The sequence below is a fragment of the Thunnus albacares genome, chromosome 9, assembly GCF_914725855.1.
Source record: "Thunnus albacares chromosome 9, fThuAlb1.1, whole genome shotgun sequence".
Lineage (NCBI taxonomy): Eukaryota > Metazoa > Chordata > Actinopteri > Scombriformes > Scombridae > Thunnus > Thunnus albacares.
The window spans coordinates 34,030,658-34,046,521 of record NC_058114.1 but is presented as its reverse complement, the minus strand read 5'-3'; the positions used below and the strand labels follow the sequence as shown (position 1 = coordinate 34,046,521).

The window sequence follows — 15,864 nt, the reverse complement described above, 5'->3', positions numbered from 1 at the left end:
TTTTATCTCTGAATTTTTGCTGTGTACCTCCATCTAAGTGGTCATATTCATAACGTAACATTATTGATAATCTCTCCACACAATAACATTGGTAATATTAATTAGCAATAATTACAACAAACAACAGCAAATGACCGTACTGCTCTGTCTCCTGTATTTGTGACTGACAGTAAACCACTCTGATGTAGTCAGACAGATCAACTTATTCACGCCAGACTTTGTCAGATAAACAGTAGACACAGGTGTGCACGATGTAACTCAGTAAGTAAATGATAATGATAACTCAGTAATATTTGAAGTATGATGTGAGTTATATAAATGACTTGTGTGGGAAATCTGCAGCTTGTTGTCTGAGCTGTCAGAAACTGATCTGGAATCTTTCCAGACTGATACTGACACAAGTCAGAAGAGTTTGTTTCTTTCCTTTTTTGGAATACACATGCACACAGAGATTTAATGAAGTTATTGACCTTTTACACGGACGTGTTATTTTCATTGCATTTCTCACATGCTTACAGCCTGCCTCTAATCTTGTCTGTCTCCTGTGTTCTGATAACAGGCTGTAGGTTCAGTAAATCTGCCTTTCTCTGTTTTAGTCAGTGCAGTTCAGGTCCATTCAGCTGCTGAAGAACAATGAGGCAGCATGTGGAGCAGCAGGACTGATTGAATGTTTGTGAATGCATTCATTTATTTTATATCTGTGCTTATATGTTTTTCTTGGTAAAAGCAGAGTCACAGACAGCAGGATGACGTAGCTGCAGCTGGAGCAATAGAAACAGTAGATAAGGTACCTACTCAGCCTTCTCATCATCACCTCTGACCCTCAGCAGTGGTCCTCATTTGGGCCTCTAATCCTCCAGGAGGATAACACACTGGGTCAGTACATAGTTTCAGTTCAGCATCATGCTTTTTCCACAGCTGATCTGTACTGATGAGTGCCAGTAATCTCACTGGGTTGTGCTATTTTCTTTACAGTCACCAGAGATGCAGCCTGATCTGAACTGAAAGGTTCTCTGTGCTCACAGCGAATGGATACGTCTATAACTCTGTGACATCATCAGGAGATCTGGATCAATAGACCTGATGCTGCTTGTCAAGTAAATATGCACTTGTGTTTATTTCATAGTGCAATGTTATTTTGTGTGAGTGTGTTTTTAGTTAAGCAATATTTATTTTGCCTGTCTGTTTTTTGTGCATCAGTGCAACATGTTGAATTTAACTTTTACTGCTGTTGGTTCATAAAAAGACAGTTTATGTTCATTATATCACTTTCATACTTCATACTGACTTCTGTCCCTCCAGTGTCTGTCCAGACTCTTCTGGTCATCCTCCCTCATCTCAGACCTCCATACACCCAGCTCTGACAGGACTACAACCAGACAGACTTTTTGTTTGCCATGTCTGTATTTACTTTATGTTTTCATCAACATCATCAACATGTGCATAAGCTAATCATATTGGCTGTGTTATGTAAGATTTGATTAAATGTATTGAATTATAAGCCCCCAAAATGTCTTCAATCTATCTATTGTCTGCCTTGATTAGTTGGGTGAATATAATACTATAGAATTTTTATCAAAAATGACAGTTAAGAAAATATATGTATGAAAAGAAGAGAACCTGATAATAGTTAATAATGATCATTAGTTAATAGTAATAATCATCATCACTCTGACGACTCAGCATTAATTTAATTGTTAATGTTGTTAATATTAATTTGTTTATTTTAGTTTATTATCAAGGTCATATATACTCACTGAAAGGTTATCATAAATTTTATTCCTTTCTTTCTATGTATTCCATAGTATCTGATTTAACACAACATATGTGTGTCTACATTTATAAACCATTCATTTACTGATCCAATATGTGCCTAATTTTAAATTTTGCATATTTGTGTAATATATCTACATTACACATCAATAATTAAAGGTAAACAACCAAATCTAAAGGGAACTTCACTGTTGTACATATTGTGTATAATAAAACAGCAAAATTATGGAAAAAAGTTATTTTCATTTTTTGGCTGCTGGACCAGTGAAAATATACAAGGGGCCAGTAAAACTCTGATCTACTGGCCAAGTGGGCCAGCGGGGAAAAAATGTTATGTTGAACCCTGAGTGGTCTACAGTACTGGATTGTACTAGCTTCCTTTCATCTGTGCATTCAAGTCAATAAATGACCATATACACATGCATAAAATTTAGAGGCAGAATGTATATAATATAACGTAATGTTTCCAGCTGCCTTACCAGCCTCTGGTTGAAGACCATGTGTCGCAGCCACCGGAAGTCCAGAGCTTTGAAGGCTGAGAGGACGAAGAGCGACTGAGTCTCATAATGCTCTGTCTTCTGGATGGCTCCCTCTGGATAAGTGATCCTCATAGTGGTTTTGGAGCCAACGTCTTTCTCAAAGCCTTTCACTGGGGCCTCATTTAACCTGCAATACACAGTGGCACAATCAATTAATCACAAAACACACTGTCCAAAACCAATAAGGAGAAGTTAGTGTGTTGTAGGACACCATGCTGTTTTATTTCATGGGATAAAACAACCCTTCTTGAATTTCAAACTGAGGAGGTGAGGAGTGAATTCTACAGAGACATGGCTGAATGCCTCACCCCTGGACCCCCAAACTGACCTTTTAGTTTTAGCCAAGTGGGGGTCTCAGAGCATGACAATGACAAAAGTAAAAAACTATGACAAAATGGATATTGAACAGACCTCCTGAGAGGCCATTTCTGACCAATAACTAAATTATGGCCTGAACTAAAAGCATAAATGACCTTTGGGGTCATTTATACCAGGAGAAAAGACCTACAACTCAACACACATGGACAGAAAACCCCTCATGATATTCATTGAGTCTCTGCAAATCTGCATGTTTATGTGTTGTTTGTCATAGATACACATAAAGAATGGCATAACTTTAATAGCTGTGTGGTAATCTATTGAGGAGAATACTGCCCTCTATTGATAAAGTTAGAACTTCATGTTGAATTTTTAAATGTCATAAGAGTTAATGAATATTTCTATGGTAAATATGCAATGGTATTTCAAAATCACCTGTTTAACTTTTGCTCTAATAACCTAATCATATTTTAATAGTTAAATTAAATGAGTAGTCATATTGAATGAATGAAGTTTCTGAAGTAATAGGAATGTAAAGTTAATGTTTTAAGAATTTCAAGTGGAGCATTTTCTTTTATTAAGAAATGATCATCATATTGAATGTTTTTATATTATGAAGTAAAAGTTATGTTGAATTTATATTTGAAATTATGTTTCTGGAAGTTTAATCTAGTCACATAATTATTGCTTTAAACTTTTATTTCACCACTAGGCATGTAGATGGTTTGAGAAGGTTGAATCAATGAAGACTGAATGTCTAAACATCAGGAGAATATGAATGTTAATGTTTGGTATGTTGATTGACTTATGAAATTAATGTATAATGCTGAACTGTTTTTTCTGAATGGTTTTACAATATACGGTACAATGTGACATGAAGTATTCATAGACATAGTGAATTGTGAATTTTGCGTTTAAAACTCAAAACTTAGTTCCCCAGTGTAGAAAATTTACCATCTCAAGTCAAAGTCAGGCACACCTTAAAGTCCCCAAACAAAGGAAATGTATATTCATCAGAAATTCAGTGCGAAAATGTTTAAAACACAACCAAAGCTCCACCTGTCCTGTCCAAACCTATGAAACAAACTCAGTCATTTCTCTTTGAGGTGGTCTGCAGAAACTCAAGAGCTCAGACACAATTCTCCTAAGACATCTGTTTTCTTTCTTTTTCGCCCAAGTATGCGTGTATTAATTTGATTTATTGAAACAAGTTCAGTTTGTTTTTGTTTATTTGTAATATTAAGTCTCATGTTTTCAATAGTATTTGCTTTTAAAGTTACGTCAACTCACATGGAGCTACTGATTAAAGATTTGACTATAGTCAGATTAAACTTTATTCGGCATTAAACTAGATTAATAGAAGCCAGCGAATGCCTGAATCCTCAACTCAAACTGGCACATCGCTCTGAAGAAGACAGCAACGCTTGAAACTGGATCTCGGCCTGCTTGCTGTACGGCCAAACTGGGAGTTAAACCGACAGAGACAATTTCATGGCAGCCTGAAACAAGGCTTAACCCCTCTTCACTGGTGGTTCAACACCACTGCACCTGCAAAGACTTATCTACAACCCATAGCCTGCTCTGGGCTATGCAACTACCTGAACCTCGCTGGTGACTCAACACAGCAGCTAACTCCAAGTCAACTCAAAACAAACCCGGACCTGCTGAGATGACACTAATGACAACGAAACTTGTCAACAGTAAGGCATAACATGGCTTTGTGATCAAGGTTGATGTTGAGTAACTTTAAAACTAATAGATAATGTCTTCAGAGAAGATTAGTTTTTTTCCCCTTTATGGTGGCTCTGCTCTGCTTGCGACCCTGGCTTGCGGTCTCTGCGCTTGATTGATTTGTTTGGTTTGATTTGATTTGTGTTACTTAATATTAATTTGGAAAAAACATGTTAAGTTCACATAATGTTCACTCTATATGTCTGCCTGAAGCTGAGTTTATGGGGACAACATGCCTAACATCACTGGTGAGCATGGAGGCTCAACTACCCATCACCTACACCCGAGATGCACTGCTGACGCTTTGTTCTGCTGTTGGACCATATCTAATGGACCTGCCTGAATGTGTGAGGTTGTGACCTGAATGCAACAGGTGGTTGCAAAAAAGAGGCAGGCAAAGTGGAGTATGGCAGCATCTATGACGACGGGGAAACCGACCTCTGCTGCCCTCCATGATATTGAGCAATGCAAGGTCACTGCAAGGCAAAATGGAAGAACTCCATGTCAACACAAAGGGATGTTTTGAGTACCGCATCTCAAGTACAAGATGGGGGAATGGTTGGGTCTCTGTAAATTAAAGAGTGCGGTCTTGACCTGCTCTATGTGAAAAGTGCCTTGAGATGACTTTTGTTGTGACATGGCGCTATATAAATAAAAACTGATTGATTGATTGATTGATACGATGGTTACAGAAACATGGCTACACCAGGACATCCCCAACTCCATGGTTGAAATTGAGGGGTTCTCTCTTGTCAGAGCAGACAGGAACGAAATATCGGGAAAGAACAGAGGACATAGATATGTATGTGAGCAATGATTGGTGCAAACAGTACACAGTAAGAGAAACAATCTGCTGTCCTGATGTTGAGGTACTATATATGAGCTTAAGACTGTTTTACCTCCCGAGAGAGTTTGGCAGTGTAGTTACCTGTACTGTGTACGTTCCCCCCAGCAGGAACACAGCAAGAGCAGCAGCTTTCATTGCAGACTGTGTTCACCAGCAACTACAGCGTACACCAGGAGCCCCTGTTTTTATTCTAGGAGATTTTAACCAGTGAAAACTTGAACTATCACTGCCTGGGTTTGAACAATATGTCCAGTGAGAATCACAAGATAATAGAGCTCTAGATAAGTACTACGAAAACATCAAAAATGCATATTTTGCCAGATCTAAATCCCCCTAGCTAACTCTGAACACAGCACCATCCACTTAATTCCCACATATAAAACCATGCTCAAACACAGCAAGCCACAGATCAAAACTGTGACAGTGTGGTCAGAGGATGACATAGAAAAACTGAAAGGGTTTTTTCTGTGCACAGATTGGAAAATTTTCAATGATACTGATATCAACGTGGCTACAGAGACAACAATGCACTATATTAACTTTTGTGTGGACAATGTACTCACCAAGAAAGACATAATTGTTTACCCACACAATAAACCATACATAACTAAAGAACTAAAGACTGCATTAATAGGAAAAAGGCAGCATTTAAAAATAAAGCCATGAGACAACAGAAGGACATTATTGAACAGCATTTTACAACTATGAACAAGACTCTCTCATGGACGACGCAAGCATAAAGCCTGAGGTGAACAGCTATAAGGTGCAGTCACTGTTTTGTACTTAGTACAAAATGCAGCTGCTCATCTTCTAACTGCTAAAAGAAAACATGATCGCATAACACCAGTATTGTCCACTGGCTTCTTGTCCATTTTAGGATTGATTCTAAGATTTTATTGCTGGCTTTTAAGGTTTTAAATGGGCTGGTGCCACCTCGTCAAGCAGAACTCTTGCATCTTCATACTCTTCTTAGAGTACTGAGGTCAACCAACCAGATGCTCTTGGATGTTCTGAGATCCAGGCACAAAAATAGAGGCAACTGAGCCTTTGCAGTGGCTGCCCCAAATCTGTGGAACAGCTTACCTATTCATATAAGAACTGCTCAGACACTAGAAAATTTCAAGTCACTGCTGAAGACCCACCTCTTCTCGTCGGCATTCAATTCGAGTTGAGCTTGACACCTTCACTTCATCTTCTATTGTGCTGCAATTCTTTTCTTATTATTATTGTGCTTATGTTTTCTTTTATTCCTATTTGTTATTTACTTTTATATTTATTTATTTTCGTATTTTAAGCCTGTTCAGCACTTTAGTCAACTGAGTTTGTTTTAAATGTGACATACAAATACATTTTGACATGTTAGAGTCGCTCTAATTAAAAGGCCTACTGGCAAACCCAGTCACTGCACAGTGCCAGGACTGTAAGTTTAGCCACTGTAACAGTGCAACTCTGCTGCAAGTTTCCAGGGAGATTGTGGCTGATCAGACCCCTGACGTCTCCTTGTTATCTTAGCTAAATAACTTGGATGCAAACTGCTTGTGTAGTGCTGAAGGGTTTAGTATCTCTGTTGAATGGGAAGCCGATTGCTAAGCAACGGTCTGAAATCAAAACACAAGGTAAATTTGTTGTGAAAGGAGGGTAAAAGACTCTGAAATAGCTGAAGTTGAGAGTAAGCTAAATTGTGAAGAAATAAAGATGCTTGTTTCTTGTGAAGAGGTTATATATTCATTAAAAGTAGTAATATTCCAACAATGTTTAACATTTGCAACTGTACATTTCTCAAATTGTCAAACTAAAAATACAGATGTCTTATAGGAGCATCACTTGATAAACCAAAGAACATTAAGACTAATTGTCTACTGTGGGAGTATCACATGGTGTGAGCCGGATTGTGGCTTTCAAGGTGATTATTTATTTATTTATTTATTATGTGATTATGTGATTATTTATTATTTATATAGCACAAAATCACAAATCCTCTGAAGAGGTCTTTACAATCTGTGTAACATACAACAACCTCTGGCCTTTGACTCGATTCAGATGAGGACAAACTTGCAGTAAAAAGTGTGTACAGTCTGTATAGTGTCATAACATACCTGACCACCACATCAAACTCATCAATCCTCTGGCCCAGAGACCGGTTGGCAAGGATTCCTCCATTCCCCACAATGATGCATGTCTTACAGCTCATACTGTAACACAGAGGGTAGGCACCTGAGATATGATATCATACGATCTGAAGTTATAAGCATCTTTTATGGTAAATGGACTGTATTTATATAGCACCTTTCTAGTCTTATCTACCACTCAAAGCACTTTACAATACATGCCAACATTCACCCATTCACACACATTCATACACTGATGGCAGAGGCTGCCATGCAAGGTGCCAACCTGCTCATCAGGAGCGATACAGTGCTTCCTATCCAAAGCGCCCCACTATGTTTTTATGCTCACCCATTCATACACACACTCACACACTGATGGTGCAGCCATCTGGAGCAATTTGGGGTTCAGTATCTTGCCCAAAAACACTTTGACATGTGGAATGGAGGAGCTGGGAATCAAACCACCGACCTTCTGATTAGTGGACGCTCTACTCTACCTCCTGAGCCACAGCTGCCCTAATTAAATCTGATGTCTAAACAGATTTATGGATTTAACTCCAAAAGGGCAACTGCTTTCTTATATATTTATTGTTTATATTCATTTTCCATTCCAGTCTTTGACAGTCTAATGTACAGTAGAAAGCTGTGAGTTATGAGAACGATTAATGCCACAGTTATTCATTATCACCTTATTTATTCAGTGTTTATACTTATATAAAGAACTCTCTGAGGCACTAACAGCAGAAGTGGGACAGTTAACACCAGTAAATGTATCACACTTTGGTTGACTGTACTGTTATTTTGTAGACTTAATACAACATGTGTCCTGTGTTTAGTCTGCTCTGCTTAATTCTGGTTGGAAAAATAAACACATTCCTAATTGTCTTAGCTGTCTGATGAAACAAGGTCAGAACACGTCTGTAGAACTGATGAGGCCCATATAAAGACAAAAACTTCATCACAAAGTAGATTCAAACAACACTACTTCAGCCCATCACATTCAACATTATCAGATCAAGAGTATTATATATGACATAGGTGATTAGGGGCAATTAATATAGAACTAATTCATTACTACAATAGTATGCTCAACTATTGTTCTGTTCACCTCGTTTTAAAGCGAGCAGAGAGGACACATGGCTGTGCAACACCATGGAAAGCAAAGTGATTCTACTGATCTACAGTATCATTCACTTGAATGAGAAACTCAAACTTTTGACTGGTACTGTATACAAATGTCTTGATTGTTCTTTATTATTTGTCACTGTATTGCAAACTCACACTTGCTTTGTGATGCCGGAAAATCGGAGTAAAACCCAAACATAGCTGGCTAATCCACAGTCACTTCATGATACTAGCCACATGGGTCACCGAATCCAACAGGTTAATAATTCTACTGACTTATGTGAGAACACATAAAAGAAGGAGATATTGTGATGACTGCACTGTATGGATCAGAGCTTTCCTAGGCAAGTACCACCAACTTACCTGTCGAGTTCTTCCCCCAGGCCATAGCTCTGTGTAGCTGACAGAAGGATATCTATGATCTTCTCTGCAGATATGAGATAGAGAAAGAGAGAGAGAGAGAGAGAGAGAGAGAGAGAGAGAGAGAGAGAGAGAGAGAGAGAGAGAGGGAGAAGTGGAAGAATAAAAAAAGAGATGAAGATGAAAATGAAAGAGTTCTTCCCTCCACATTTCATCCATGATGCTATGTTGCCTTCATGTCCAGCACTGCGCTAGCTGTGATAGGCAGGGCATTGGGTGAACGTCCAGGTAGGCTGTCACTTCTATATATTACAGTCAAGCAAGCAAAGTAGGACCCTCCACTAGCTCTTTGGAGAGAGAAATGTGTACAGTGTGTGACACTGGCAGAGGGGGAGGGTGTGAACAAAAATCTGAGAGATAAGCATTTTTAAACAACACATTCTCTGACGGATGAGAGCCAACAGAGAGGTAGCTTCCTGAATGGATGGTCGAATAGCTTCAGAACCCCCACTCCCTATTTTGGCCTCACCTATTTTGTGAGAACTTCGCTGTGCTACTTCTGTTAATTAATACGTTGTGTCTCAGTTGTTTAATCTGCAGACGAAACAGAAATGTCAAAAATGACAAACTGTGGTTTCACGGGGAGTTACATGCAGGAACTACTTCTTGGTAAACTACAGCCTGGTGCAGTGACTGTCAGCTGCTTATTGGTCGTCACTGTGAGGTTGTCAGGTCTTCCTTTAGCCAGAGTGTGATTTATGCAAACTACGTGGGCTATCTCTCCAGATCTAGTCTTAACTTGGAATAAATGCACATCCACCTACAGTAGAGTGGATCTATAGTACCTCTACCTGAAATGACAAGAAAATGTTTCCATACCTTGTGACTTTATTCCAAACGGAGGTGAATAATCACCAATCTTGAGGAATCGTTTGTAATTTGGATCAAGGAACATAGGCGCCAGTTTGGTGAACCTGTTGATATAAAAGAACACGTTAGAACAAGTAAGAATGAATAAGTGGTATTCATCAATGCAATATCTGTCCACAGCCCGTACGGCCCTGATGTGAACACTGTAGATGCACTGATTAATGGCAGAATACTTAAGAGGATTAAGAGCATCATGTTTCTAGCTAATCCACACGAGTTTATGTTCACCAAAACAAGCTCAGAGACACGTATGAGGGGGAGGACAGAGTCGGAGATTTCATACACTGAGACTGGGAGCAGATATCCAGTCTGATCTGTTGGAGCACTATGTGAGATGCCTTGCTTAAAGGCACCTCAAAAGGTGGCAACACGGAAGGCAACCAAGCGTGACCAGGTCCCTTGTTAACCACCCTGATGTGGCCGCAAACCACTGCTGCATGAAACAGCGAAGGGGGTGAACATGTTGAACATCAAAATCAAAGGCCAATCATAGATTCCTTTGCCTGCTGAATGGGAATAAATGACAGGATTGTCTTCAACCTTCCCATTCATCTGAATGAGAAAACTTTTGACTTGTACTGTAGTTTAGAGAAGATGTGTGCCTGTTGTGGTCAAACCATTGAAAAATAAAATGAAAAAGAAAAAGCCTTTCAGTTTCAACTAAAGGAATGCCAGTTGTCCCAGTGTGACATGCCACTACGCTTTAAAACCACCTTTATTTTATAAGTGCAATCCCAATTTACCACCATATGTTTGAACATTGTTAGCCAGCACTAGTAGTAAAGGCAAGTTCTTTTTGTGGGTGTTCACTGCAAAGCCTTTGAAAAGAATTCAGTATTTATGTTGGATATAGCAATATAATATACAACGGGCTACTTAGGGCATGGATAACCTTTAAACCATTATCCTTTATACTGATGTATAAACTATCAGAAATGGATATGTAAACAATGGGTATGTTTACATGCATACCAATATTCCACTATTATTCCGAATATGACAATATTCTGAATTTAATACAGGTCATGTAAACAACATATTCGAAATTAGGCCTTATTCCGAATGTAGCACTTTCCAATTAAGACATGTGGGATATGCCGGTATTCTGCTTTTAGGAGCATTCTTTGGACATGTATACAGTGCATTCAGAATGTGTGTCTCAATTGGGGTTTTTACTGCAGTTTGCGACACACGGGCCACTCGCCTGTTTATCCCCGTGCAGGCAAAATTACATATAGTGGAGCAGGAAGGCAGACAGAGGAGAGGAATGAGAGGAGAGTGGAAAGCTGTTCAGGACAGGCTGGAAAAATAAAGTGTGCCTTCTCCACGACAGGGACGAAGGGGATTGGTTATTATCCTGACCGAAGGTGACGACTCAGTGAGATGCACCAAAAACACTCAGCAGTGCAGTAAACATCATGTGACAACCTAGCTACTGGATGTGCCTGTAACTATACATTTATAATATCAGTCATATCAGTATTGCATACAAATATCAGGCAGCAGCTCACTGATGTTTTTCAACTCGCTGGTTTAAGTCACTGCCTGCAGAGATCTTGTGATTCCCATTCCCACTGGAGCAGAGGGAAACCCTGAAAACCCTCTGCATGTAAACAGGAATATTAGTGGAATGCTCATTTTCATTAGCCATGTAAACAGCTTAGTAGGAATATTGCCTTTTTTGGAATAAGGGCAAAAACCAGAATATTTTGTGCTTGTAAACGTGGGTCCATCTGGCTACCAGCAACACTGTGTTTATGATGAAGGTGTGCTCAACATTGCATGTAAAACAGATTAAAGAATTAAATGTATTCAGTTAGTTTGCTGCCTCAGATTAATTTGAACATGTTATGCTCCATTTCATCCTCACATCTGTCTCCACTTTGGGGTATTAGGCCTTAATGAACGCTGACAAAGTCAAGCTTTTTGTTTAAGTATAAGTGAACATGTGAATATATTTTTTTGTATGTGTGTGTGTGTGTATATATATATACACACAACTCGATGCCATTGAGTGTCCTCAGATTTCCACTCACCACCCTGTCATGTCATCCCTTGTGTCAAAGAGATACATTAACTTTCTAATTAAAAATACTGAAGTAAAAATCTGAGAATGGAAAGTTACTAAAAAGAGGGAATAAATAAGTACTTGAGAAGAAAAGGATAATGTATCAAAGGATTAGTTCAGCCAAACTGACTTTCCTGGAATACTGGAGGGCAGCAGAGAACATGCTATGTCAGGACAGCGATAGTAAAAGTAAACTGCTGACAGGCCCCAGCATATTCACAATATTTCAAAACACTCTGGAAAAAAAAATAAAAGAAAAAAATATTTTAAAATTACTCTGGAAATACATCAACTCCACGTTAAAACCATTTAATAGTTTCTACTTTGAAAGATGTGCAAATAAAAAAACTTACAAATATAATTTGTCAAATTCTGAAAAAATGAAACATGCAAAAGGTGACATGTACATAAACCCAAACAGGTGCTGTGGAGGTACCATAACAGTCTAAAGGAAAACTGTTGCTTTAACCGAGTCAAACCCTGCAGCTTTGGCAGCTTGTTTCTTTTCATGTGTAATATCACATAATGAACAACAAATGAGCTCTGATTTGGCAAAACAAAAGCTGCTAATCAGTGAATGTTTAAAAGGTCTACAGAATAATTGAAAGAAAGGTTTGCCTGAAAACACTTAAACACAGTTAAGTAATCAGCTAATAATGATGTATCTTGCCTTTCTGTTTCCATTCAGTTCTTCTGTTTGATGGTGTGTTTTGATGGATTTATGCTGCTTGAATGTGCTGCTATGAGGGCAGTTGGTTCAATACCCATTAATGAGGAAGGAAGGAATTTATTTCCCAAATTCACAAATGAAATAAAAGAAGTACATATACACCCCATGATTTGCACTTGATCTGCAGAGGAAAAGCATTTTCCCACCAAAACAGCCATTAAAGGCTGCTGCACCTGTTTGATAAATGACACACACAACACCAGATGTAGAATGCATCAGAAACAAGGTGCAAAAGGCTGAGTGAATCTGGTCCTTAAAGATTAAAAAGTTAAAGGTTGTATATGTAGAATTATGAATCAATTTACATGTATTAATGCTTTTTTATTGCCAATGAGTGAACGTGTAGTAATGTAACAAAAAATGAGACCTTCCCCGACTTTCTCGGTTGTCTGTAACAGCCTGTGGACTGATTTCTATGTGAAGGACCCGGGCCGGATTTTCCGTGAAAATCCAATGGAAACGACATTTTTGTGCGGACAGTTAATGAGGACAGAACACAGTGGAGCATCTAGGATATGGATATTCTTTTCAAGCAGCAGGAGTTTATGAATGAGTCAACCTCTGAGAGCTACTGGGCACCTCTCTCACCTGCATCACCTGCTGTCAGCAGCAGCAGGACAACTAGCTGAGCAAAGACAGCAGAATAAATGGGTCAAGGATGCCCTGAGCATTTTACCATTCCCTTCTCCTGAAGAGAAATCCCTTGTTATTTTAACAGGTTACAGTCTGGACTGTGAGCACACTTCATTAATGAAGTCGTCTGAAGGCCCTGGTGGGTAGGAGGGTTGCGTGTCTCCAGTGCTCAGAGAGATTGGGTATGTGAACTGGCCTGAGGTTTTCTCACGCACTGGGAGAAGAGCAGAGCAGAAGAGGACAAAAATAGCACAACACACAGGCCCATTTAGACCGCTGCATCCTCTGACTCATTTTATACATAGTGCTAAAAACATAAGGAAGTGAAGGGCTTTCACGGTGTGGGGACTTTGTTGGTGTTTAATAATGCAGAAGCAGAACTGGGATCTTCCCTTTCTCATACCACTCTGAACTCAGAGAGCTTTCCATAAAACAGGACTGTTTTACTGAGAAATACTTGACTTTTTAGGCATGCAGTAGGTGAACTAGGTGGTTGTCCAGAGCACCACAAGCACAAGGGTGCACTTCACCATTAGGCAAGTTAGGCAACTGCCTGGGGCCCCAACAAAATAAATGTATGATGTTTCGATTTAAAACATAGAAAATGAAATATAGCCTGCAATAACCTACAAAATGCCCTCCATGTGCCTCTTTTTTGTCATTTTGAAAATATTTTGTCCACCTCATTAACATACATGAGAGGGGAAATACACGTTTCAATATAATGCAGTCCAGTACACCACCACCACCCACTATGACCTCAATAATAAACATTAAGTAGAATTATCACCTTTCTGACAATGTCGACAAAAACTGAAAATCTATAAGCTTCGTAAAAGTAGAATTTATGGCAGATGTGTTGTATCGGTTGCATTAGATTGCACAGGTGTTCCAAATAAAGTGCTTGGTGAGTATATTTTGTATCTTAATCTTCATATGTGGTGGAGTAGAAATACAAAGAAGCACGAAAAAATTATTCCAGTGAAGAACATGTACCTCATTTGAGTAAATGAATTCAGTTACTTTTCACTGGCGGGTTCACTGAGCAGGTTATGTTAGGGAAGCAGAGAAAAAAACAGGTAAATGATTGAATCCATGGCAACCCAGAACCTTCTTAATACCAGTGGTAGAAAGAAATAAAGTACATTTACTCAAATAATAAGCTTGGTTACAGTTATGAGGTATGTGGTACTTATACTGCAACTGGAGGAATTCAGTTGCTCCTATGTCAGAGGGAAACATTGTACTTCTTATTTTACATTTAGCCTGTCTGACAGCTTATTACTGGTCACTTTACAGATTCGGATTTTATACACAAAATGGAGGTAGTGACCTGACCTGCACAGTGATGGAGATGGCTAATGTAGCATTTCCCACAGGAAAACTAGCATGCTAGCCACAGCTGACTGTTGAGACAGCTTGTGTCTGCCCTGAAGATGGCAACATACATGCATACTACACTAACATTGTGAAATTTGTTCTTTGCATTTTAGCCATCCAAACTATTTAGGAACAGTGCTGCACCAACTCCAATTCTGTGCCCATATGATACCTAACAACATTAATCTTGGGGTGAGAATGCAGAGAAAACATGTTAACTCCACACGCCACATTAGGGACTGGTGATCACGTACAGTCCAGACAGGTCAGGGAGTAGTATGCCCATTTAGCAATCAAACTAGCTGGACGTGAGTCACTCTAACATCCTTTTGACCAATTGTCTGGTATCATCTCTGCCAGTCACAGTGGATATTCAACACACAAGGAGACTACTTTGTACAGGGGTTTTCCTCCACTGACTCACAAGGGTCAGGGTACTGTGTGGGACTCTAGATGGACTGATAATCTGTGGGTTCACTGTGTTAATGGGTAGACACTACAAAGGCATGTACAGAGTGACTCTGGATTAGACATCACAGCTGAATGCAGGAATGTAATGGAGAACTGTGGTCACACAAGGGATCGAGCACCATAGCGAGTCCGTAGTAAAAGTAAAATATAACTGTGTACAAAGTACATAGGAACTTGTAAGTGTAATAAGTTAATTAGTAAGTAAAACACAATGAAGACTTATTAAAATTGGTGGTTAAGGTCTGGTTAGATTTTAGGGACAAAAACCAATCTTAGGGAAAGATCATGGTTTGGATTAAAATTATCACTTTGTTAAGGTTAGAGAAACATGTGGTGTGGGTTAAAATGACTACTTCCTTAAGGTAAAGCGACTTTCATTGTCATGGTTACAATAGTAATCACATGGTTCAGGTTAAGGAGGCATTCATGGTTTTTAAAAAAAACAGTGTTGTTGACCTATCCATCCACCCTGACCTATTCTCCATGTTGCCTTTGGCGTTTTGGGGAACTTGCAATACTGGCTGATCCTCCCGATTTTCTTTGGAGGACAGTCTAGTTTTTCTAGTCTACATCAAACACACAGACAGTACAGACATTAGCTGTGTCCAGGTAACACCATAAACCAACTGTCATGTTCCTGCAGGGTTTCTGCCTAACACCTCCACTAACGTCAAAAGGAATTATGACATTTTTATGAAATTTAATATCAGGCTTATTAAGAAGCAGGGTAACGAGCAGTAGGATTACATCACACACAAAAGGCCACATACTGAAGGAGAGAGGTGACTGTTTAAAACAGTTATCTGTAACAACACTGATGACGAGATGAGACATGTCAAGATCTGTCTGAT

At 39.1% G+C, this 15,864-nt stretch overlaps 1 protein-coding gene across 4 annotated transcripts in view; it reads right to left on the bottom strand.

Annotated features, from left to right (window-relative positions):
- The window catches only part of st3gal3a (ST3 beta-galactoside alpha-2,3-sialyltransferase 3a), a 55,282-nt gene that overhangs the window by 17,053 nt on the left and 22,365 nt on the right, over nucleotides 1-15,864 (bottom strand). For all 4 annotated transcript variants that reach the window (XM_044360557.1, XM_044360558.1, XM_044360556.1 and 1 more), the window contains 4 exons: nucleotides 9,681-9,775; nucleotides 8,805-8,868; nucleotides 7,305-7,400; nucleotides 2,253-2,439 (listed from right to left, as the gene is read on the bottom strand). In XM_044360557.1, the coding sequence (XP_044216492.1) occupies nucleotides 2,253-2,439; nucleotides 7,305-7,400; nucleotides 8,805-8,868; nucleotides 9,681-9,775 (442 nt within the window). The remainder of the gene's footprint in view (nucleotides 1-2,252; nucleotides 2,440-7,304; nucleotides 7,401-8,804; nucleotides 8,869-9,680; nucleotides 9,776-15,864) is intronic.